General features: G+C 35.8%; 1 protein-coding gene across 1 annotated transcript in view; it reads left to right on the top strand.

The window, feature by feature from the left end:
• Nucleotides 1-24,009, top strand: part of GPR158 (G protein-coupled receptor 158) — a 450,005-nt gene that overhangs the window by 255,787 nt on the left and 170,209 nt on the right. Inside the window, exon 4 of the mRNA XM_027592170.2 lies at nt 6,446-6,642. Coding sequence (XP_027447971.2) covers nt 6,446-6,642 — 197 coding nt within the window. The remainder of the gene's footprint in view (nt 1-6,445; nt 6,643-24,009) is intronic.

Raw genomic sequence — 24,009 nt, 5'->3', positions numbered from 1 at the left:
GTTCCCTTTCATAGCCATGGCAATCATTTTCATAGACTACCATGGAATGAGCCTTAAAGGTCCTTATGACATCTGATCTAGAGGCTGAATTAGAGACATTGTGTTTGGGGACAAATAGAAATTTTTCATGCCTTCAGTGTTGAATTCATGGGGTTCTGGCTGGCCAGGGGCATTGTCCAATATCAAAAGAACTTTAATAGGCAGTATTTTACTGGAAAAGTACTTCCTGACTTCAAGAACACAGCATCGATGGAACCAATCCAGAAAATGGGTTCTTTTAGTGCAGGCCTACTTGTTGTAAAACAAAAGACTGGCAGCTGGTGTTTATCTTTTCCCTACAAGTAGCGGTATAGATAAGGGCAGTCCTGATCATAAACCTGACTGCATTTGCACAAAACAGCAGAGTTAGCCTATCCTTTTCTGCCTTAAATGCTGCTACTCACTTTTCTTCCTTATTAATAAATGTCCTTTGTGGCATTCCTCCCCCCCCCCATCTGCATTAAAAACCTGTTCAATGATTTTCTTAAAGGCATCTGAGAACTCATCTGCTGCCTCTTGGTTGGCAAACACTGCTTCTCTTGTTATCTTGACATTTTTTAAGCCAAACGTCTTTCTAAAATTATCAAACCGTCCTTTGCTGGCATTAAATTCTCCAGCTTTAGATCCTTCACCTTCCTTTGCTTTAAGTTTTTCATATAATGGCTTCACTTTTTTCAAATCATGTGTCCATAGGTATGCTTTTCTTATAGCAATCCTGTACTCACATAAAAGCTGCATTTTTAATATGAGATAAAAAGGTATTTCACAAAAAGTGCGAGGTTTTTGTGCCTGCTGGCATAGCTACAGCAACATCTTCACAAATTTCCTTTTTCTTTTCTTCCTTCCTTCTTTCTTCTTTCTTTCTTTCTCTTCTTTCATTTCTTTCTTTCTTTCTTTCTTTTCTTTCTTTCTTTCTTTCTTTTCTTTCTTTCTTTTCTTTCCTTTCTTTCTTTCCTTTCTTTCTTTCTTTCTTTCTTTCTTTCTTTCTTTCTTTCTTTTCTTTCTTTCTTTTCTTTCTTTCTTTCTTTCTTCTTTCTTTCTCTTTCTTTTCTTTTCTCTTCTTTTTTCTTTTCTTTTCTTTTCTTTCTTTCTTTCTTTTTTCACAATGTCCTTACTGGATTCTTTTATGTTGAACGGCAGGCACCTGCAGCTGCAGACCTCAATCTATGGTACATATCAAGCAATTCACCTTTTTCTTGTAATGTCATGAGTTTTCTCTGCTTCTTGGAAGCATCACTAGTGGCACTCTGTTTGGGTCTCATGGTATTGTTCAGGGGTTTACAGTATTGTACTAAACACAATAAAAAAATACATGAGAAACCTGTAAGATCACTTTTTATGCAGTACAAATTTACTGGAGTGACATGCAGAGATGATTAGCATCAGATGGGTTTTAAGTGGATACTGGCAATGCTCAAGCTCACCACAATAGATCGGGAGGTGGCTGCAAAATTATTAAGTAGTACAGTATTACTACATTTACTTTAAACACTTATGATTTTAATACTATATCTTTACACTTGTTTACAATTTTCCTCAACTGTGGAATGGTGCTATGTGTTGGTCCTGTAAGTGTGTATACATTTTGATAAATGTTAAGTTTTTATAATAGATTAGTATATGTTTTATGATAATTAAATGTTAAAATAGACTGGTATTTACATATTATTTTATGCATTCATGACATATCCAACTTTTTCTTTAATTTTTCAATATTTCTAGGGTACACAGTTTATCCGCTAGTTTTTTCAAATTGTCAAAATTCTCCAAAAATTTCTCAATATATTTATTGAAAAAAATCCACGTATTAGTGGATCATGTGTTTCAAACCCATGTTGTTCAATTGTATTTTTCAGGCTTGAGTGATTCAAAGTACTAAATAGCTCATACCTTCTAGGAGAATTATACCATTAGATATGAGTAAAGTTTCAAGTTTAATTTGTATTGAAAGTAAATAGTATGTACTGCTTGGCTTATAGGCAGGTAGGAGCTTCTTAAACCAATGAGAAAATATCTGCCTATTTAGCTGAAGCACGAAAACAAAGATTGGGTTAAGAAGGACTATTTCATAAAACCAAGACTTTCCATAGATACTTTTTCTTTACTAATTTAACTTTTGTTGTGATTCTGTTTATAGTAGTTTGGTTTATTGTATTTGCACTTGTTAGGAATTACTGTCCTTCGTTGCCAGATGTCCAGTCTGTAAAACCATAACCATAATATTTTGTCTATTCTTGTCATTGTTTCTGATAGGAAGGTAAATTCAATCCATATTCTTCCATCTTGACCAGAAGGGGAAATACTGACCTTTGTCTTCTGTATTTGTTCATAGAGGTCTTGACATTTTTGTCACCATCATCAGACCATCTGAATCCTTGACAACTTTATCTTATTCAGTGCAATGACCCCTTTTTACTTCATTCACATGACTATCCATTTTCTACTCAGAGTTAATTTATTGTTTTCTTAGTATCCTAGACTTTTGTACTTTGTAGCTTTTGACTTGTGTGCCAGTTTTTGTCCATATTAGATACTTGTTTTTAATCCCTTCAAATGCCACTTGGCCTTATGTCTTACTCCAGTCATTGTTCTATTTCCTGAAAGCTTTGAGTGTTTTGCATAAATACAGTTGTATTATGCTTTGCTTCAGACTGGAACCTCATACCACACTTTTAAATTTCTTTTCTGCTGTGGGGCACCGCTGAAGTCATGGCCCAAGATGCAAAAATCTGCTCCAAATTTATGAGTCCATAACCAAAAATTGTACAGGAGTTAATGACTCTGGAGGCTACCCTTGAACAATGAATAAGGTCAATGGTGAAGAAATGTTTTCCTCTTTAATGCCTCAGATTGACTCAGACTCAGGAGGTCTCTGGAGGATTGAGCCCCAGCTGCCCTCCATTACAGTCTTGTAATGGCTTTCCCTCCTTCCCTGTGATGTAATGCCACCGTCACAATCCTTTATTCTCTTTCCTCGACTGCTCTATCCTCCTCATTTATTTCTATGCTACTGATAATTGTAGAAAATAAGAAAAAAAAAACATTTTGGATAGATCTCCTAGTAAATCATACCATCTTACACTAAATGGATTCTTTTTCTGCCAAGTGATCCCAACTAGTCATCTTGTGTAATATTGCTGCTTTGATCTTTCATGTCTTCATCCTCAAAACTGGCCTTCCTCATTCTCAACCTGAGTTGTTGAAAAGTATAAGACTTTACAAGATTGGCTTCCACATTGTCTTTTGTCTATATTTCAAAACAGTTTTCAACTGATTTCTCCCCTTTATAAAAAAAATTATTTTAAAAAATCTTTTTTAAAAATCAATTTTATTTAAATTCAGTTAATTAACATATACTGTGTTATTAGTTTCAGAGGTAGAATTTAGTGATTCATCACTTGTATGTAACACCCAGTACTCTTTACATCACATGCCCTCCTTAATGTCCATCACCCAGTTACCCCATCCCCCCCACACCTCCCCTCCAGCAAACCCTGTTTGCTGTCTGTAGTTAAGAGTCTCTTATGTTTTTGTCTCCCTCTCTGATTTCATCTTTATTTTTCCCTCCCCTCTCCTATGATCCTCTGTTTTGTTTCTTAAATTCCACATATGAGTGAAATCATATGATAATTATCTTCCTCTGACTTATTTTGCTTAGCATAATACCCTCTAGTTCCATCCATGTAAAAAAAAAAAAAATCTTTAATCCACCTCTACTTTCCAATGTGAGCAGAAACATCAGTTATTCTTAGAGTTAATTTTTCCAATTGTGCTTTTGATTATTTTCAATCCTGACTTCTCCCATCCTTTTTTACCAGCCTTCCCATATCCTTCCTTAATTTCTAGTAGTGGCTCCTTTTGCGGACTGCAGCAATGCTCAGATCCTACCTATAATAGAAGAAAACAAAACACAAAATCAAAATCCTTTTTTTTTAACTTCATCATTATTCCTATTAACCATGAAATTTTCTTGCTTTTTTCATTCAATGGAACATTTATTGAAATAGTACTCTATTTATCTCATATTTATTCTTTAAGCCCTGACCAACTAGTTGCAGTCTCTATCACTCCTTGGAAACCACTGTCTTAAAGGTCAGTGAAAGATTGGGGCGCCTGGGTGGCTAGTTGTGAAGTGTCTGCCTTTGGCTCAGGTCATGATCCCAGGGTCCTGGGATCGAGCCCCGCATCAGGCTCCCTGCTCGGCGGGAAGCCTGCTTCTCCCTCTCGCACTCCCCCTGCTTGAGTTCCCTCTCTCGCTATCTCTCTCTCTGTCAAATAAATAAATAAAATCTTTAAAAAGAAGAAAAAGGTCAGTGAAAGATAAAATAATCATTATACCTCATAGCCTTTCCTCAGTCATCATCTTTGATCACATTTCAGCATGTTCCAATAAATCAGTTTTCTATTGTGATATCGTAAAAATTTCTATCTGTCTAGCTTCTTACTCTTTGCATTGCCTAATCATTGCCTTATCCACTCCCAGAGCTCTCTGTAGGTTCTTTCTCTGACTGATCTTTCTCCCACACCCCAGTCTTGTATTATTGCTCATTTCTTATTGTATATTACTGCTGGACAATGAGTTGAATCTCAAAGTTAGTTTCTCTAAAATGGAGCTTATTATTCCCACTTCCTCTTTACCTCAGCTCTTTCTTCTAACTTTCTTGTTTTTGAACAGTAATACTTTTTTTTAAGGCACCAGTGGATTTCAACTCCCTCTTTGCATCTTCAGTTTTTGGAGAAGAGAAAACCAAGCACTCTAATTTATAAATATTAACTTGGTTAAGACCCACAACAATTCACATTTCATACATAAGTAAACTAAGACCCAAAATAGTCAAATGAGTTGACTAATATCTCAGAGCTATCTAGCAATGGGAACCATATCTGCTGGATACTAAAATTCATACACTTTTCACTGTGTAACAGAATAGTGACTCTTAAACAGCATACTATCCTGAATCATCAAAGAAATATTCAATTACTTTTTTGCTATATATTAAGGAAGGAGAGCAGACAAATACATTTTAGAAGGATTATGAACCTTTTCAACAAGAATTGAAAGTAATAAATACTTTGTTAAACTTTGTATTATTAAAATGCTGTTAACCAGAGCAACCTCTTTCCCAGATTCCTCGTTCAGTCAAGGTTGTGTTACATATTTAACAGGGTGGTTGTGTTATATACTAAACTGGGTGGTTGTATTATATACTAAATTGGGTATATATTCACTAATGTCTTTCATATTGAGTTCAGAGTTGGAAATAGGTTTTTTTTAATTTTTTAATTAACATAAGGTATTATTTGTTTCGGGGGTACAGGTCTGTGATTCATCAGTCTTACACAATTCACAGCACTCACCATAGTACATACCCTCCCCAATGTCCATCACCCAGCCACCCCATCCCTCCCAGGAAAAAAATTTTTAGTATATGTTATTAATTGGATATTTTCCAGTGTTTCAACAATTAAAGAAAATCTTCACCCATTGAGCTTCAGAGCTAAGTTAAGTTCGACAACTGAGACAGAAAAATCTAAAAGTAAAGGGAGGATCAATAGCAGCAGTTAGGTAATAGTGAGGAAATGTCTTATGAATAGGCAAAGTAGGAAATTACATGATAGCCTATAAGTATGGATTATACTCTGGGCAAAGGATGCACCATCATTAGGCAATTGCACACTGAACAACTGCCAGTTAAGTACCATTTTATCCAATTTAGACCTAATGAACTTAGTAGATGAGATCTCTGCTGAATTAAGGAGCAATCAAAGCCTCATTCTGGATTCTGTGCCATCTAGGTCAAGGCGTTCCAAAAGTGTTGTGTATTACTTCGCACAGAAAAGAGATAACTTTCTTATCCCTCCTTTTGGTTAATTCTTTTTTTAAAGATTTTATTTATTTGAGAGAGAGAGAGTGAGAGCAAGAGCAGGGAGGAGAGGGAGAAGCAGGCTCCCTGCTGACCAGGGAACCCAATGCTGAACTTGATCCCAGGACCCTGGGATCATGACCTGAGCCAAAGGCAGATGCCCAACCGAATGAGCCACCCAGCCACCCTAATTCTTTAACAAATATTTATGGAATATGATTTGTGCCATAGAAAGTATCATTTGGTGATTGGTAGGTAATGATATGACAGAATTGGAAAACTGTTCTTTGCCTTTAAGGAGTTTTATTTCCATTTTTGCTAATTTTTTTCAATTACTCTCAATGACTTTTTTTTTTTAATCAAAAGGATAAAAAGAATTTTGTTTAGGTCTAAAAGCAAAGTAATTCTCCCTTAGCAAGCAGGTTGATAAAAGGTCTTTAGTAAAAACAATAAGGAATGAAGAGGTGAGGATGTGTTTTGTGTACTGAATCTCACCTATCTCAGAGGTGCAATGACACTGTGGTTTTATTTGGAACTTTCAGGAAGTGCAAAAGATGTGTCAGAAGAAGCCCATGTCTGCCTACCCTGCAGGGAGGGCTGCCCTTACTGTGCTGATGACAGCCCCTGCTTTGTCCAGGAGGATAAGTATTTGCGACTTGCTATCATCTCCTTCCAAGCCCTGTGTATGCTGCTCGACTTCGTTAGCATGCTGGTGGTCTACCACTTTCGCAAAGCAAAGGTAAACCCAGGTACCCTGGTTATGAACTTCCTTTTTATTATGAAGTGGCCTCTTCTTTTTTCAAGCAAATAGAGTTTTTCCAAGTCCTACTTGCCTCTCTATTTAGTAGAAGTCTTCCTTTAATATAATCAGACTAGAATATGAACATTATATTCTTTAGTTTCCCAGGGGAAATAGGGATTAAAAATATGGAATCTTGTTATAACATTTTCTTCTACAGAATGTTTCTCCCTATTTAGCATGAAGCTTGAGTACTTTATTGCCTTAAAGGACTCTCTTTTATATCTCTTTGGTTTCTAGAAGAACTTATTCTGCCAGTACCCAAAGTATTGTTAATTTTTTTCATATATAGAAAGCTTTTTGATATTTATTATATTTCATTTTTATTTCTCTTAGCCATATTTGAAGTTAGCAAATGGACTTGACCATTTTGAGCAAATGTGCTCAAAGTGTAATGATACTTTGAAGAATGAATTTATTCATGAACTTATATTTAGTCTTGCATTAGTGTCCCAGGATAATAGTGATCCTACAAAAAGCTTATATGGCTTTTGAGAGAGCCTGTCCTTCCGTCCTGTTCTGAGAAATCAGAGTAGTATAAACATTTGTATGTTTCTCAGTCAGGGGTGGATGAAATGGTAACATGTTCAGGGCAAAGCTTTCTGGGGAGTTGTCCTGAGTTGGTCCCCCAATTAATTATATGTAGCCAGTGTTGTCAGAATTTGTGGTTCTCTTGCTTTCAGAAACTTATTTGTGCTGTTGGGAAAAAAAAACACAAAGCTAGATTTTCCACCTTTTCTGAATTCAAATGACCCCTTTGTGTTGGCAAAGTTGTACAGATTGGTTTAGATCACAGAGCTCATTGGAAGCATAAAGTGTTCCCATTAGAAATTTAAAAAATAAAACACCTCTGTGAATGGCATCTATTAAAAGGCCTCAAGTTAACATAAAAAAAATCCCCTCTATTGAGATTCTAGGAGAAAGTATCCATTATGTTAATATCATAGACTTAAATAGTTATTTTAAATAGTTTCGTTAACAGAAGCATACAACACAAATTAAAATCAAGCTTTAAGTCAGCAAGAAAGTGCAGACAGGCAAATTGCTCTTCATTTAACCAATACTTGTCTTTCTTTTGAAACAAAATATGTGTTAAATTATATATATTAATAAAGTAGGAGGCAAGTGGAGTTGAGAAATACCTAACCACAGTTACCTAGATAAAATTTAATCAGTTTTTAAAAAAAAAAAAACCTGTCATTGGTAGAGTAGGTAGAGTTGAAAGGTCTATTTAATAAACTGTTCTGAAATCTCTCTATATGATGTCATTCATTCATACAGGGGATAACAGATAGTTCTTTATGAATTTTACTTGATTATAATAATTAACGATTGCTGTGCTAAATGTAGTTAATAATATATGATGGGTAGAATATTACATTGGATATTAAGAAAACTGAGACAGTTCTTGCTAGACCAAAGTCTTAATCTATGTTGATGTTACTTAACATTTCCAGAATTATTAACTTTTCAAATTTCTGGACCTTCATATGAAATGCTACTTTATAGGGCTATCATGAGAATTGGTATCTTTACATATCATTTGGTGAAATTTTTATAGATACAAACTGGTTGGAATAGACAAATTAGACATTATCTAGTTTTAAGATGGTCACCTTTTGAAGAATCAGTTTTCACAGAATGTGACATAACATAGGGGGGATTATTTTTAGGAAATAATATAGGTTAATAAAGTCAGTGAACATGGATCTAATATATTGAAGAAAGAAAACATTTGGTGAACTTTTCTCTTCTGATTTCAGTTACCAAAAAGAATGATTAACTGTAAAAGCAGTAAACCATTTCCAATATAGAAATTGCATGTTTATCACATGTGGATATTGGCTTTGCTTTTTAAAGTTTTTATGTGTCTTTGCAGCATTTCTTTGCATAAAGCAGAAAACTGATGATCCCTTTTGAAGTAATACTGATGTCTTTCTTATGAGTTTTCCATTGTATTGCCTACCTACCAATAATTAAAAGAACAAAAACCTTAATCTATCGGTTTATATACATTTTGACAAAAGAGAAAAACCTTAGTTGCAATATAGAAGTAGCATAATATTGTGGGTAAGTGTGCAGACTTTAGAGTCAGATTGTTTAGACTTGAATCCTGTCTTAGCCCTTGAATGCTATTACACTTTGGAAAAATTTCTTAGCTTCACTTTGCCTAGGTTTTTCCTCTATGAAATGGGGTTTAACACACCATATACAAAAATTAATTTAAAATGGGTTGTACACCTAAATATAAGGCCCAAAACTAAGAAACATTTTTAAGTAGAAAACATAGGCATAAATCTTCATGATCTTGGGTTAGGCAATGTTTCTTAGATACAGCATGAAAAGGATAAATGACAAAAGAAAAAAATAAATAAATTGGACTTCATCAAAATTGAAAAATTTGGGGGATGCCTCAGTCGTTAAGCATCTGCCTTCAGCTCAGGTCGTGATCCCGGCGTCCTGGGGTCAAGCCCCACATCAGGTTCCCTGCTCAGCCAGGAGCCTGCTTCTCCCTCTCCCACTCCCCTTGCTTGTGTTCCCTCTCTAGCTGTCTCTCTCTCTGTGCATCAAATAAATAAATAAAATCTTTAAAAGGAAAATTGAAAACTTTTTGCATCAAAGGACACCAAAAAGGTAAAAAAGACAACCCATAGAATAGTAGGAAATAATTGTAAATTATACTAGAACCCAGAACATATAAAGAATAAAAAGATAACCCAATTGAAAAATGGGCAAGAGATCTGAATAGACATTTCTACAAAGAAGATATATAAATGGCCAATATGCATATGAAAAAATGCTCAATAACATTAGTTATTAGGAAAATTCAAATCAAGCCCCCAGCAACACACAGCTACTAGCGTAGCTAAAAATGAGAAGACAGTAACGAGTGTTGTTGAGGATGTGGAGAAATTGAAACTCTCATTCATTGCTATTGGGAGTGTAAAGTAGTACAGCCACTTTGGAAAATAGTTTAGCAGACCCTCAAAAAATTGAACATAGACTTATGATATTACCTAGTAACTCCACTTCTAGGTACATACCCAGGAAAATTGAAAACATATGTCTTCAATGGCTAAAATAAAAAACATAGAAAATAACAAGTGGTGGCAAGGATGTGGAGAAAAAAAACCCTCATGCACTGTTGGTGGGAATGCAAACTGGTGCAGCCACTGTAGAAAACAGAATGGAGGTTCCTCAAAAAGTTAAAAATAGAATTATCAGATGACCTAGTAATTTCACTGCTGGGTATTTAACCCCCAAAAACGAAAATGTTAATTTGAGAAATATATACATCCCATGTTTATTGCAATATTATTTACAACAGCCAAGATATGGAAACAATCCAAGTGTCCAACCATAGATGAATGGTTAAAGATGTGGTGTGTGTGTGTGTGTGTGTGTGTGTGTATGGCAGAATATTATCCATAAAAAAAGGGTGAGATCTTGCCATTTGCAACATAGAGGATGGATTAGAAGGTATAATGCTAAGTAAAATAAGTCAGAGAAAGACAAGTATATTTCACTCATATGTTGAATTTAAGAAACAAAACAAATGAAAAAAGAGAAAAAGAGACAAAAAACTGACTCTTAAATACAGAAAACAGGCTCGTGATTGCTGGAGGGGAGGTGCACAGGTAGAAGAGATAAAATGGATTACAAGTATACTTACTTTCATGTGCACTGAGAAATGTGTAGAGTTGTTGAATCATTGCATTGTACACCTGAAACTAATAAAAAGAAGAAAACATTTGCCTACACAAAAACGTTCACATCGATGTTCATAGCAGCATATTTATAATAGCCAAGAAAAGGAAACAACCCCACTGTTCATCAGTTGATGGATGGATAAATAAAATGTGGCATATCCATTAAATGGAATATCTTTTTGTTAATAAAAGGAACAAATAGCGATACATGCTACAATGTGGATGAATCTTGAAAACATGCTAAATGAGATAAAACAGTCACGAAAGATCATTTGTATGAAGTTTACATTTATATGAAATGTCCAGAATCGGCAAATCAGTAGAGCCAGGTAGATCAGTGGTTGTCAAGAGATACAAGGAGGGAAGAATGGGGTGTGACTGTTAATAGGTTCAGGGTTTCTTTTGGGGAGGATGAAAATTTTCTAAAATTATGTTATGGTAATACGTTTGACAAGTTTGTCATACTAAAAACCACTGGCTTGTACACTTTACAAAGATTTAAGGTATATTAATTATATCTCAATAAAGCTATTACAAAATTTTTAAAGGAGTTTATTACTTACCTCACAGGATCCTTTTGAAGATTTAATGAGATAACTCATATAAAGTACCTTACTAGACATTTGTCTTTTGTTATTAAATTATTTTAGACCACTTTGTGAAATTAATAATCTGTTTGCTTCCCATGTTAGGGGTTAAGTATGACATTTATTTTTTTTAATATTTTTTTATTTTTTCACTGAGAGAGATAGACAGAGAGAGCACACAGTGGGGGAGAGGCAGAGGGAGAGGGAGAAGCAGACCCCCTCCCGCCCCACTGAGCCAGCCGGGGAGCCTGATGTGGGCTCCATCCCAGGACCTGGAGATCATGACCTGAGCCGAAGGCAGATTCTCTACCATCAGAGCCACCCAGGCGTCCCAAGTATGATATTTAAAATGCTTAAAAGATAAGGTTTTGAAAAAATATAGCCAGTGGGATTCTAGGCAATAAATTCATTTAAATTGTCTTATAATTGCAAACAGTCATCCTATACTAATCCTAATAGATTATCCAGATAGCTGAAATGAACAACACACCTGTGGTACAGATTCTTTTATTTTGTCTATATCTTCATCATGGAAGAATGAAAGGTATGTTAAACTGTAAGCAGGATAGTTTCACTTAATTGATCTCAATTAAGTGGAAAAAAAGATCTTTTCTTTTTCTTTTTTTAATTTGGTTACTTATTGAGGATCTGCTGTTGTTCAGCATTGTGATACCCAATACAATTTGAAGAATAAATGAGAGTAATTATTCTTTTTTATTTAATAAATTTATTTTTTTAATTTAAATCCAGTTAGCCAACATATAGTACTTTATTAGTTTCAAATGTAGAGATCAGTAATTCATCAGTTACATATAACACCCAGTGCTCATCACAATACATTCCGTCCTTAATGCTCATCACCCAAATACCCGACGCCCACCCCTCGTCCCCTCCAACAACCCTCAGTTTGTTTCTCATAGTAAAGAGTCTCTCGTTTCCCTCTCTGATTTCTTCCCATTCAGTTTTCCCTCCCTTCCTTTTTGATCCTCTTCACTGTTTCTTATATTCCATAGATAAGTTAAACTGTATGATAATTGTGTTTTTCTAACTGACTTATTTTACTCAGCATAATACCCTTCAATTCCATCCATGTTGATGTAAATGGTAAGTATTCATCCTTTCTGATGGCTGAGTAATATTCCATTGTGTGTGTGTGTGTGTGTGTGTGTGTGTGTGTGTGTGTGTGTGTGTGTGTGTATACATACACCACATCTTCTTTATCCATTCATCTGTGGATGGACATCTTGGCTCTTTCCATAGTTTGGCTGTTTTGGACATTGCTGCTATAAACATTGGGGTGCATGTGCCCCCTCATATCACTACATTTATATCTTTGGGGTAAATACCTAGTAGTGTTAATTGCTGGGTCCTAGGGTAGCTCTATTTTTAATTTCTTGAGGAACCTCCATAACTGTTTAGCAGAGTGGCTGTACCAGCTTGCATTCCCACCAACAGTGTAAGAGGTTTCCCCTTTCTCCACATCCTTGCCAACAAATGTTGTTTCCTGATTTGTTAATTCTAGCCATTCTATCTGGTGTGAGGTGGTATCTCATTGTGGTTTTGATTTATATTTCCCTGATGTCAAGTAATGTTGAGCATTTTTTCATATGCCTGTTGGCCATTTGTATGTTTTCTTTGAAGAAATGTCTGTTCATGTCTTCTGCCCATTTTTTGACTGGATTATTTGTTTTCTGGGTGTTGAGTTTGATAAGTTCTCTGTAGATCTTGGATACTATCCCTTTAACTGATATGTCATTTGTAAATATCTTCTCCCATTCTGTAGGTTGCTTTTTAGTTTTGTTGACTGTTTCCTTTGCTATGCAGAAGCTTTTTATCTTGATGAAGTCCCAGTAGTTCATTTTTGCTTTTGTTTCCCTTGCCTTTGGAGATGTGTCTAGCAAGAAGTTGTTGCTGCTGAAGTTGAAGAGGTTGCTGCCTGTGTTCTCCTCTAGGATTTTGAGGGATTCCTGTCTCACATTTAGGTCTTTCATCCATTTTGGGTTTATTTTTGTGTATAGTACAAGGAAATGGTCCAGTTTCATTCTTCTACATGTGGCTGTCCAATTTTCCCAACACCAGTTGTTGAAGAGACTATTTTTTTCCATTGGATCTTCTTTCCTGCTTTGTCAAAGATCAATTGACCATAGAGTTGAGGGTCCATTTCTGGGCTCTGTATTCTCTTCCGTTGATCTATGTGTCGTTTTTGTGCCAGTACCATATTGTCTTGATGATTACAGCTTTGTAATACAACTTGAAGTCTGGCATTGTGATGCCCCCAGCTTTGGTTTTCTTTTTCAACATTCCTCTGGCTATTTGGTGTCTTTACAATTTTTATACAATTTGGTATCTATACAAATTTTAGGATTGTTTGTTCCAGTTCTGTAAAAAATGTTGGTTGTATTTTGATAGGGATTACATTGAATATGTAGATTGCTCTGGGTAGCATAGACATTTTAATAATATTTATTCTTCCAATCCATGAGCTGGTGTTCTTCCAATCCATGAGCATGGAATGTTTTTCCATCTCTTTGTGTCTTCCTCAATTTCTTTCATGAGTGTTCTATAGCTTTCTCAGTACAGATTCTTTACCTCTTTGGTTAGGTTTATTCCTAGGTACCTTACGGCTTTTGGTGCAATTATAAATGAGATTGATTACTTAATTTCTCATTCTTCTGTTTCATTGTTAGCATACAGAAATGCAACTGATTTCTGTGCATAGATTTTATAACTTCCCATGTTGCTGAATTGCTGTATGAGTTCTGGCAATTTTGGGGTGGAGTCTTTTGGGTTTTCCACATAGAGTATTATGTAATCTGTGAAGAGTGAGTGTTTGATTTCTTCTTTGCCAATCTGAATGCCTTTTATTTCTTTTTGTTGTCTGATTGCTGAGACTAGGACTTCTAGTACTGTGTTGAGCAACAGTGGTGAGAGTGGACATGGACATCCCTGTTGTGTTCCTGATCTTAGGGAAAAGCTCTCAGTTTTTCCCCATTGAGAATGATAGTCTCTGTGGGCTTTTTTGTTATATGGCTTTTATGATATTGAGGTATGTTCCCTCTATCCCTACACTGTAGTGAGTTTTAATCAATAAAGGATGCTGTATTTTGTCAAATGCTTTTTCTGCATCATTGAGAGGATCATATGGTTCTTCTCCTTTCTTTTGTTAAGTGATGTATCATGTTGATTGATTTGCTGATATTGAACCACCCTTGCAGTCCAGGAATAAATCCCACCTGGTCATGGTGAATAATCCTCTTAATGTACTGTTGGATCCTATTGGCTAGTATCTTGATGAGAATTTTGGCATCCATGTTCATCAGGGGTATTGTTCTGTAATTCTCCTTTTTGGTGGGGTCTTTGATTTTGAGATCAAGGTAATGCTGGCCTCATAGAATGATTTTGGAAGTTTTCCCTCCATTTCTATTTTTTAAAAAAGCTTCAGAAAAATAGGTATTGTTCTTCTTTAAATGTTTGGTAGAATTCCCCTGGGAAGTCATCGGCCCTGGACTCGTTTTTGGGGAGCTTTTTATTACTGCTTCAGTTTCCTTGCCAATTATGGTTCTGTTCAGGTTTTCTGTGTTTCTAATGTTACTACACTTGTAGGTTAAGGACTTCTTTTCTTGAGCTGCTTTCAGGATTTTCTCTTTATCTCTGAAATTTATAAGCTTCAGTATTATATGTCAGTCTGTTGATCTATTTTAATTTTTATTGATTTTTGTTATTTTGAGGGGCACTCTCTGTGCCACAGTTCTCTGTGTCTCAGGACTTGAATGCCTCTTTCCTTCTGCTGGTTAGGAAGTTCTCAGCTATGATTTGCTCAAATATGCCTTCTGTCCTTGACTCTCTATTTCCTCTTCCTCTGGAACTCCATTCAATCTAATATTGTTTCACTTATGATATCACTGATTTCTCAAAGCCTCCTCTCATGAACCCTGAGTTGTTTTTCTCTCTTTTCCTCAGCTTCCTTACTTTCCAACATTTTGTCTTCTATGTCACAGACTCTCTCTTCTGCCTCATTTACCCTAGCCATTAGAGCATCCATTTTAGACTACATGTCCGTTAAAGCATTTTTAATTTTGGCCTGAGTAGATTTTAGTTCTTTTATTTCTGCACTAAGGAATTCTCTAGTGTCTTTTATGCTTTTTTCAAACCCAGCTAGTAACTTTATAATCATTATTCTGAATTCCAGTTCCAACATTTTACTTAAATCCATATTGATTAAATCTATGGCAGAGTATTACCTCTGGTTCTTTCTTTTGTGGTGAATTCCTCCTTCTAGTCATTTTGTCCAGAGAAGAATAGATAAATGAGAGAACAAAAAGGAAATAAGAAATAAAAAATTAAAATATCAACCATGACCCCAGCAAAATATACACTAGACAAATCAGAAGAGAACAGAAACCAAAAAAAGAAAGAAAAGAAAAATGAGAGAATATAATTAAACAGGTAGACAGAACAGAGTGATACACTTGGTCCTGGGTGTATTTTGGTCTGTTTGTTAGAAGACACTTGATCCCACAATTGTAAAGAAAGAAAAACTTATATATATGCAAAAATAAAATTGAATACAGTGAAAGGAAGCCAAAAATGAAGAATATATCTATAAAATATAAATGTAAAAGTGGAAGTTAAAAAAGACTTAAAAACAAAGACTTGATAAAATAAGAAACTAGTTGAAAAGGAAAAAAAAAGAAAAATTTTCAACTGAGAGATAAAAGAATCATGAGAAAAAAACCTCAAATTCTATATACTATTTTCCCCTACCACTGGAGTTTTGCAGTTCTGTGTGCTCTGTAAACTTGATATTCGCCTCACGTTCCAGCTGATCTTCGGGGGGAGGGACCTGATGCAAAGACACCTGAGAATCAGGTGTCTTTGCCTGGGCAGAGTTGCACCACCCCCTTGCTAGGGGGGCAGGGCTCAGTGTAAGCTGCTTCAGGTTGCTCTATGTGGCTTTTGTTCCCTGAAGGTTTTCCACGATGCTTTAGAGGATGAAAATAAAAATGGCAGGGCCCCAATCTCCAGCCCCAGACCTGAAAGATTGTGTGTGGCCCCCTCTCTTCCATAAACCCTCCAGGGATAAGTGGTCTTCACTTTTGTGTGTGCCAAATTCTGCAGACTCCTGTGTGCACACCCATGCCAATCCTCCCTGGGGAGTGAGGAGAGTCGCACTGGGCCTGCTGCTTGCAGGGACCCCGCACAGAGAGTGGTCGCCCATTCCTGTTGCAGTTCTTAGTTTATGGCAAAACTGAGCTGAGAGCCCACTTCCGGGCTCCCTGACCATAGCTGGTTTCCCTGCTCCAATGCTTGAAAAGTCTGCTGGGTCAGGCACCCCCATTCTTTCTGTGGCCTGGGGGATCCTGAGACCACACTGTCCCACCTGGGATTCTGCCCCGCTTCCCTGAACACCTTTCAGCAGGGACGTATCTCACTGGAGCAGGCTTCTAAAAGTTAGGAATTTGCTCCAGGCCTATATCACTTTCCACCCACTTACAGAGACTCCCTTCCACCCACCATTTACCTTCTGATATATCCCCTCAGATTCACTTCTCCACACCTCTTACCTTGCAAAATGTGGTCATTTTTCTATTTGTGGAATTCCAGCAATTTTTTTCTTACATCTCAGGTTGAATTCACAGATGTTGAGAATGATTTGATAGATATCTAGCTAAATTCAAGGGACCAGATGAAATGAGGTCCCCTACTTTTCTGCCATCTTGCCTTCCCCTCAAAAACAATATTTTGAATACCCAAACTCCACAAGTCCTCATTCACATAGTCATATGGAGTTACACAAATATTTCTATAGTGATGATCATCTTTAAAAAGCATTTACTATGCATTTATTTATATGTAGCTTTTTGTTCTTTTTATGAGTGATTTAGTGTACAACTAAACTATAGTTACTCACTATTTATATTTATCTATATCACTGACCTTTCTAGGAGGGTTCTATCCTCTACCTTCAAAATGGGAAAGTTAAAGAAATCTTGGGAGATTATCAATTATGAAGTCATGGAACACATGCTTCTTGTGTTATTACAATGGTAACAGTTTAAAAGTTGATAATGTAAATAAATTTGTTAGTAATTTCTTGGTTTTTACTTAGAAAAATGAGAGGGATGCCTGGGTGGCTCAGTTGGTTAGGGGTCTGCGTTCAGCTCAGCTCATGATCCCAGGGTCCTGGGATTGAGCCCCGCATTGGGCTCCACACTCAGCAGGAAGCTTGCTTCTCCCACTGCCTGCTGCTTCTCCTGCTTGTGCTCGCTCTCTCACTCTCTCTCTCTCTCTCTCTGACAAATAAATAAATAAAATCTTACAAGAAGATGACAAAATATGAGAACTAGAGAATGAAGCAACCCCTCTTTTCATAGAAAAGAAAATTCAGTCTCTGAGAGAGTGTCAGTTGCCCAAAGTTACCCATCTAGGTTGGGATATTTATAATAGTTTTGTCTTACTCCAGCACACAGAATAAACAGTTCTAGAAGATTAAAAGTATTAAGTGAATAGATTAAGGCTCAGGAAAAAAAGAATAGGAAAAATTAGTTGAAATCAAGGGTGAGGTTAAGATATGGAATGCACTCCATGAGAGCAGGTATACTGTTTTAGTTCGGTGCCAGAAAGAACTTTCTGGGGTTTTCTAGTAGCACTGCAAAGAGGAGAAAAAAGTGAGTCAGTGTTCATAAGATAAAAACTGACCAGTCACCTAAGTGAAACTTGAATACGCCTTCAGTAAGTCTTTTTTTTTTTTTTTTTAAGACTTTATTTGAGAGAGAGCATGAGCAGTAGGGGGCAGGGCTCAAGAAGAAGGAGAAGTAGACTACCTGCTGAGCAGGGAGTCCAATACAGAGGCTCCATCACAGGACCCCAGGATCATGACATGAGCTGAAGGCAGACACTTAACCAACTGAGCCACCCAGGTGACCCATCTTATTATTAAGTCTTGAGAGAAATTTTTCCAGTGGATTCTTATAGAGAATATTGTTAAATGTACTGAATGATAAACATCGTTACAGGAAAGAGAATAATTTTCATAGTTTTATTTCTGTTAATTTTCTTGAAAGTGTGCTAAAGTTTTAATGCTTAAATATAGCGTAGGCAAATCAGTTCTGTAGAGGCATCACAAATGTGGTCCTGATACACTGTTCTTTGCTATTTAATGTTAATGCAAGGATACTTTTAGAATATCTAGGTTAGAGTTGGCCAGTCTGCATCACACATGCTGCCACTACAAGACGGTGATAGACACATATGGTCCTTTTTCCCATTTGATCCAGATTCAGCATCAAAACCCCTCTCATTAAGCAGGACTCCCCCAGGTTCTAGGCGTGAAATCTGGTTACCATCCTGGATCTAGAAAAATGGGAAGACTGCAAATTCATCACATAAACGTTCTTAAATATTGTTGTTCTTTCCTGTTTTCAAAAGTTATTCACTGAATGACACCAAATTTGAGGTTCTAATCCGTCAAGATTGGATGGCAGCTTCTCCATATTTCTACTGAGTGTGAGGCTGTGTGCTGTAATATAATAGTGAGTCAAGCTGGTAACAGAACTGATATGCACTAAGGTTGGCTGAGGCATCTAGTCAGGCATGCACCAAAAGAGAATTTAGAATCTGAGACTTATGCCCACTTTCCTTTCTCCAGCATGTGAGCCATATTCTTTTATCCATTACATCAGAATTCATGGTATGTAGCATCTTAAATGCTTTTAGTATATAGACTCTATTTCATTTAGTGCCTATTGGAAATGGATCACTTGAAAACTTAGGCCTCTTGTATTTATTAGACTTTTTCTATGAATTCACAGAAATAACCACATTCACAGATCAAAAATAGGAAAAGTGATGGCAATGTCAAACCCAGCAGCTGATCCTGTACATGTAGACAGCATGCAAATATGCTGTAATGGTAATAGAGAAAAAGTTCTCTGTTCTAAATTGAAATACTGAGAGACATAAGGATGATACAGAAATTTATCTTTTAGTTGCACTATTTCTCCAGGAAAGCCTGATTATAAGTACATTTAGTTAAATGAGGTTTACCCATGCCAAAAATATCAGCTCTGCAGTTAAGTACCAACAAACATTGGTCAAAGGTTAATTGAACATTTTACCATTTTAAGCAACACAAACTCGATTCCATTATATTTTTAGGTGAGGTTTGTAGTAGGATACCACAAAGAGCAAGTTAAATTTTACTCTGCACAAACATTAAGAAAACTAATTATATACATTTGTCCTTGTGCCCTTGGTTAAAGATTAAATCTGTCAACCACCTGAATGATTGTGACCCCAGTGAGATATTCTAAAATAGCAATTTTAAAATAATATTTTAAAGATGCTGAATATTAAATATTTTGAAATTATTTCTACATTTTTAAACAAATAATATGACAAGTAACATATTTTTCTATTAGCTATTCTAAAGAGAGTTTGGTTTGTTACAGCTTAATAATGTCAAGTATTAGTACAATTTATTTCCAAATGAAAAATTTGAAAGAGAAAAGATACACTGGAAGGAACATCAGCATATTCCACTTCTGAAAAAAATCATTTGCTTGATTTATTCTTAGTAAATTTTAGCATGTTTTGTTTGAGCTTAGTAGTTTGGGGGAAAAAAATGATAGTCATTTTTTTAAAAGTGAGCATACTGTGTGTTAGTGTTTTCCCTTACATTCCTATAGTAGTTCTAGTTTTTCAATTAGAAATTAATTGACAAGGGATTTTATAGCTGTACATTTTTGGTTTGGAAAATTAGATGCTTTTAATATAGACTGTGACTGATAATAAAATTCTACTAGACTAATGATGATGTACTAATGCCTGTTTTGGTGAAATAAAGGAAAATATATCACTTTTTTATTGTGCTGAATATACATAACAGATAATTTACCATTTTTAAGCTCACAATTCAGTGACATTAAGTACATTCATACCATTGGGCAGCCATCATCACTGTCAGTTCCAGAACTTTTTCATCATTCCAAACTGAACTCTACCTCCTAGTAACCTCTCTTCTACTTTCTGTCTCTACAAATTTGTCTTTGGAAAGTGTCTCATATAAATTAAATCATACACTATTTGTCCTTTCCTAGCTGGCTTACATCACTTAGCATAATGTTTTAAAGGCTCATCCATTTTGTAGCGTTTATCAGAGCTTTATTCCTTTGAATTACAAATAATATTCCATTGTATGTATTTATCACATTTTGTTTTATAAGTTTATTTGTTGATGGACATTTGGATTTTTTTCACCTTTGGCTGTTATAAATAATGCCACCATGAACATTGGTGTACAAGTATCTGTTTGAACCTCTGATTTCAGTTCTTTGGATATAACCTTGGAATGGAATTACTGAATCATATGATCATACTGTGTTTACCTTTTAGATGAGTCACCAAACTCTTTTCCACAGAGGCTGGACCATTTGATATCTTTACCAATAATTCATGAGGATTCCAGTTCCTTTACATCTTTACCATCATTTATTATTTTCTGTTTGTTTGTTTTTAATAATGGCCATCTAATGAATGAAAGTGGTATCTTATTGTAGTTTTGATTTGCAAGATTAGTTACAGTTGAGCATCTTTTCATGTGCTTATTGACTATTTGTATATCTTCTTTGCAGAAATATTTATTCAAGTCTTTTGCTCATTTTGAATCAGGTTGTTTGGTTTTTCATTGTTATATTGTAAGAGTTCTTTATATGTTCTGAATATTAATCATTTATCAGATGTATGATTTTCAGATTTTTTATCCCATTCTGTGTGTTGTCTTTTCACTCTCTTGAAAGTATTTTTTGATACCCAAAAGTTTTTAATTTTGATAAAACTCAATTTACCTGCACTTTCTTTTGTTGCCTGTGCTTTTGGTCTCATATCTGAGAAATTATTCAAAAGCCAAAGTCATGAAGCTTTTCTTCCATGTTTTCTTCTGGAGTTTTATACTTTTAGGCCTTACATTTAGATCTTCAATCCATTTTGAGTTAACTTTTGTGTATACTATAAAGTAAGGATCCAACTTCAGTCTTTTGCATGTGAATATCTAGTTTTTCCCAGCACCATCTGTTGAAGAAACTGTCATTTCCCCATTGCATGGTCTTATCACCTTTATCAAAGATCATTTGACTACATACATGAAGGTCTACTTCTGGGCTCTCTATTCTGTTCCATTGATCTGTGCCTTTATGCCAGTACAACACTGTTTTGATTACTGTGGCTTTGTAGTAACTTAAAATTACGAAGTGTGAGGCCTCCAACTTTTTCTTCTTTTCAAGATTGTTTTGGCTATTTGGAGCCCCTTGAAATTTCATATGAATTTCTGTTTTTCCCAGAAAACCATCAGAATTTGAATAGGGACTGCATTGAATCTGTAGATCACTTGGCTGTTATTGCCATCTTAACAGTATTAAGTCTTCTGATCCATTAACACAGGGTACCGTTCTACTTATTTATGTCTGTTTTTCATTTTTTCAGCATTGTTTTGTAGTTTTCAGCACACAAGTCTTTTGTCAACTTGACTAAATTTATCCCTAAGTTTTGTGATATATCATTTTTCACAAATTGATTTTGTGATTTATATTGTCCTTCAGTTAAATGGGTATTTTCACATATTGTCTTCCATAGTGCCAATGAACCGTGTCTATAATTTTCCTTTTATAATTAGTAGTTGATACTCCTCTTTCATGCTCTTCATTTTCTTTGCCATCTATGGAAGAGAGTTGCAACATAATACATGAAAAGGGGTAGAATGGTTAGAAGCCAGGATGTGGTACCTTCAATGCAGCTATAAAAGTACTGTAGAAGTTGCATACTGATTTACAAAATGTTTTTCTTTTTAAAGATTTACTTATTTATTTTAGAGAGGGGGGTGCAGAGGGAAAAGGAGAGAGAGTTTTAAGCAGACTCCATGCTGAGCAGGGAGCCCGACTCAGGGCTCCTATCTCATGACCCTAAGATCATGACCATGAGATCATGACCTGAGCCAAAACCAGGAGTCAGAAGCTTAATGACTGCACCACCCAGGTGCCCCCCAAATTTTTTTCTTAAACCTCTTTCAAGTACTAGCCAATTACTATACTCAACATAAGACATGTTATTTATTTCTATACATTTATGGTATATGATATTTCCCTTAATTTGTTTCCCTAAGGATGACAGTCAATACTTAAGACCAATTTAGGACCCATTCTTAAATCTTACTAGATATTTTAATTCTGTTGAGCTAAGAAAATATCACACAATATCACAACAATATTTCGCTCTCCACTATTGAGTATATATGAGAAATTTGGCACTTTTATTTTCCCTCAATCTCCTCCTTCCCATTTTATTAACATGTAATTTATGGTTAGTTTCCATCAGTTTTCAGTAAGAGCCATCATGAGTTTCAAAGGGGAAATAATTCTTTAAAACAGCTCTGATTTCTTGCCTTTGAGTTCTGAATTTTGGCCAATCTGTTTTCATTATAAAATATATGTATCTTCAAGTAATTTGCTTTGAAAAGGGTAATTTTATACCTATGTCATACCTGACCTCCCATCCCCACCAACTGTGGCTTTCAATGACAGCACCTTGGCTAGGGCAGAAATGGGGGGTCACTTTCATTTTCTTTCAAGGCTCTACTATTATTGCTTCATTTATGTTTCAGAAATGAGCATTGTGGACAGTTTCCAGGATGGTCCAGTTTTTGTCCTTTATGGAGCAATATTTCTCATCTGAATACTTGCTAACTTCTTTATTTACTTTTACCATCACAATATGGTCCTTGTTTCATTGAGGTTGCAAAAAATATGATCTATACTCTCAAACTTCAGACAGAGCTTTTTTTGATACTGAGAAGTCTCCTTTATGTTAGTTCTTATATTATTTCTTCTCTAGTTATTCTAGGCTTCTCTTTTAAGATCTCCTATTAAGTATAGATTGGGTCTCAAGTCTTTCTTTTTTTAATATTCTTTTTTTAAAATTTTATCTTATTATGTCAGTCACCATACAGTACATCGTTAGGGTTTGATGTCGTGTTCCATGATTCATTGTTTGCGTATAACACCCAGTGCTCCATGCAGTACGTGCCCTCCTTAATATCCATCACCAGGCTAACCCATCCCCCCACCCCCTCCCCTCTAAAACCCGCAGTTTATTTCTCGGAGTCCATAGTCTCTCATGGTTCGTCTCCCCCTCCGATTCCCCCCTTCGTTTTTCCCTTCCTTCTCCTAATGTCCTCCATGCTATTCCTTATGTTCGACAAATAAGTGAAACCATATGATAATTGACTTTCTCTGCTTGACTTATTTCACTTAGCATAATCTCCTCCAGTCCCATCCATGTGGATGTGAAAGTTGGGTATTCATCCTTTCTGATGGCTGAATAATATTCCATTGTATATATGGACCACATCTTCTTTATCCATTCGTCTGTTGAAGGGCATCTTGGCTCTTTCCAGTTTGGCTATTATGGACATTGCTGCTATGAACATTGAGGTGCATAATATGGCCCTTCTTTTCACTACATCTGTGTCTTTGGGGTAAATGCCCAGTAGTGCAATTGCTGGGTCATAGGGTAGCCCTATTTTTAATTTTTTGAGGAACCTCCACACTGCTTTCCAAAGTGGCTGTACCAACTTGCATTCCCACCAACAGTGTAATAGGGTTCCCGTTTCTCCACAACCTCTCCAACATCTGTTATTTCTTGCCTTGTCAATTTTTACCATTCTAACTGGTATAAGGTGATATCTCAATGTGGTTTTGATTTGAATTTCCCTGATGGCTAATGATGATGAACATTTTTTCATGTGTCTGTTAGCCATTTTTATGTCTTCTTTGGAGAAGTGTCTGTTCATGTCTTCTGCCCATTTATTGACTTGATTATTTGTTTTTTGGGTGTTGAGTTTGAGAAGTTGTTTATAGATCTTGGATATCAGCCCTTTGTAGTGTCATTTGCAAAAATCTTCTCCCATTCTGTGGGCTGCCTCTTTGTTTTGTCGACTGTTTCCTTTGCTCTGCAGAAGT

Source organism: Zalophus californianus, chromosome 9 (assembly GCF_009762305.2).
Source record: "Zalophus californianus isolate mZalCal1 chromosome 9, mZalCal1.pri.v2, whole genome shotgun sequence".
Taxonomy (NCBI): Eukaryota; Metazoa; Chordata; class Mammalia; order Carnivora; family Otariidae; genus Zalophus; species Zalophus californianus.
The sequence above is the reverse complement of the archived record's forward strand: the minus strand, read 5'-3'. Positions and strand labels throughout refer to the sequence as shown.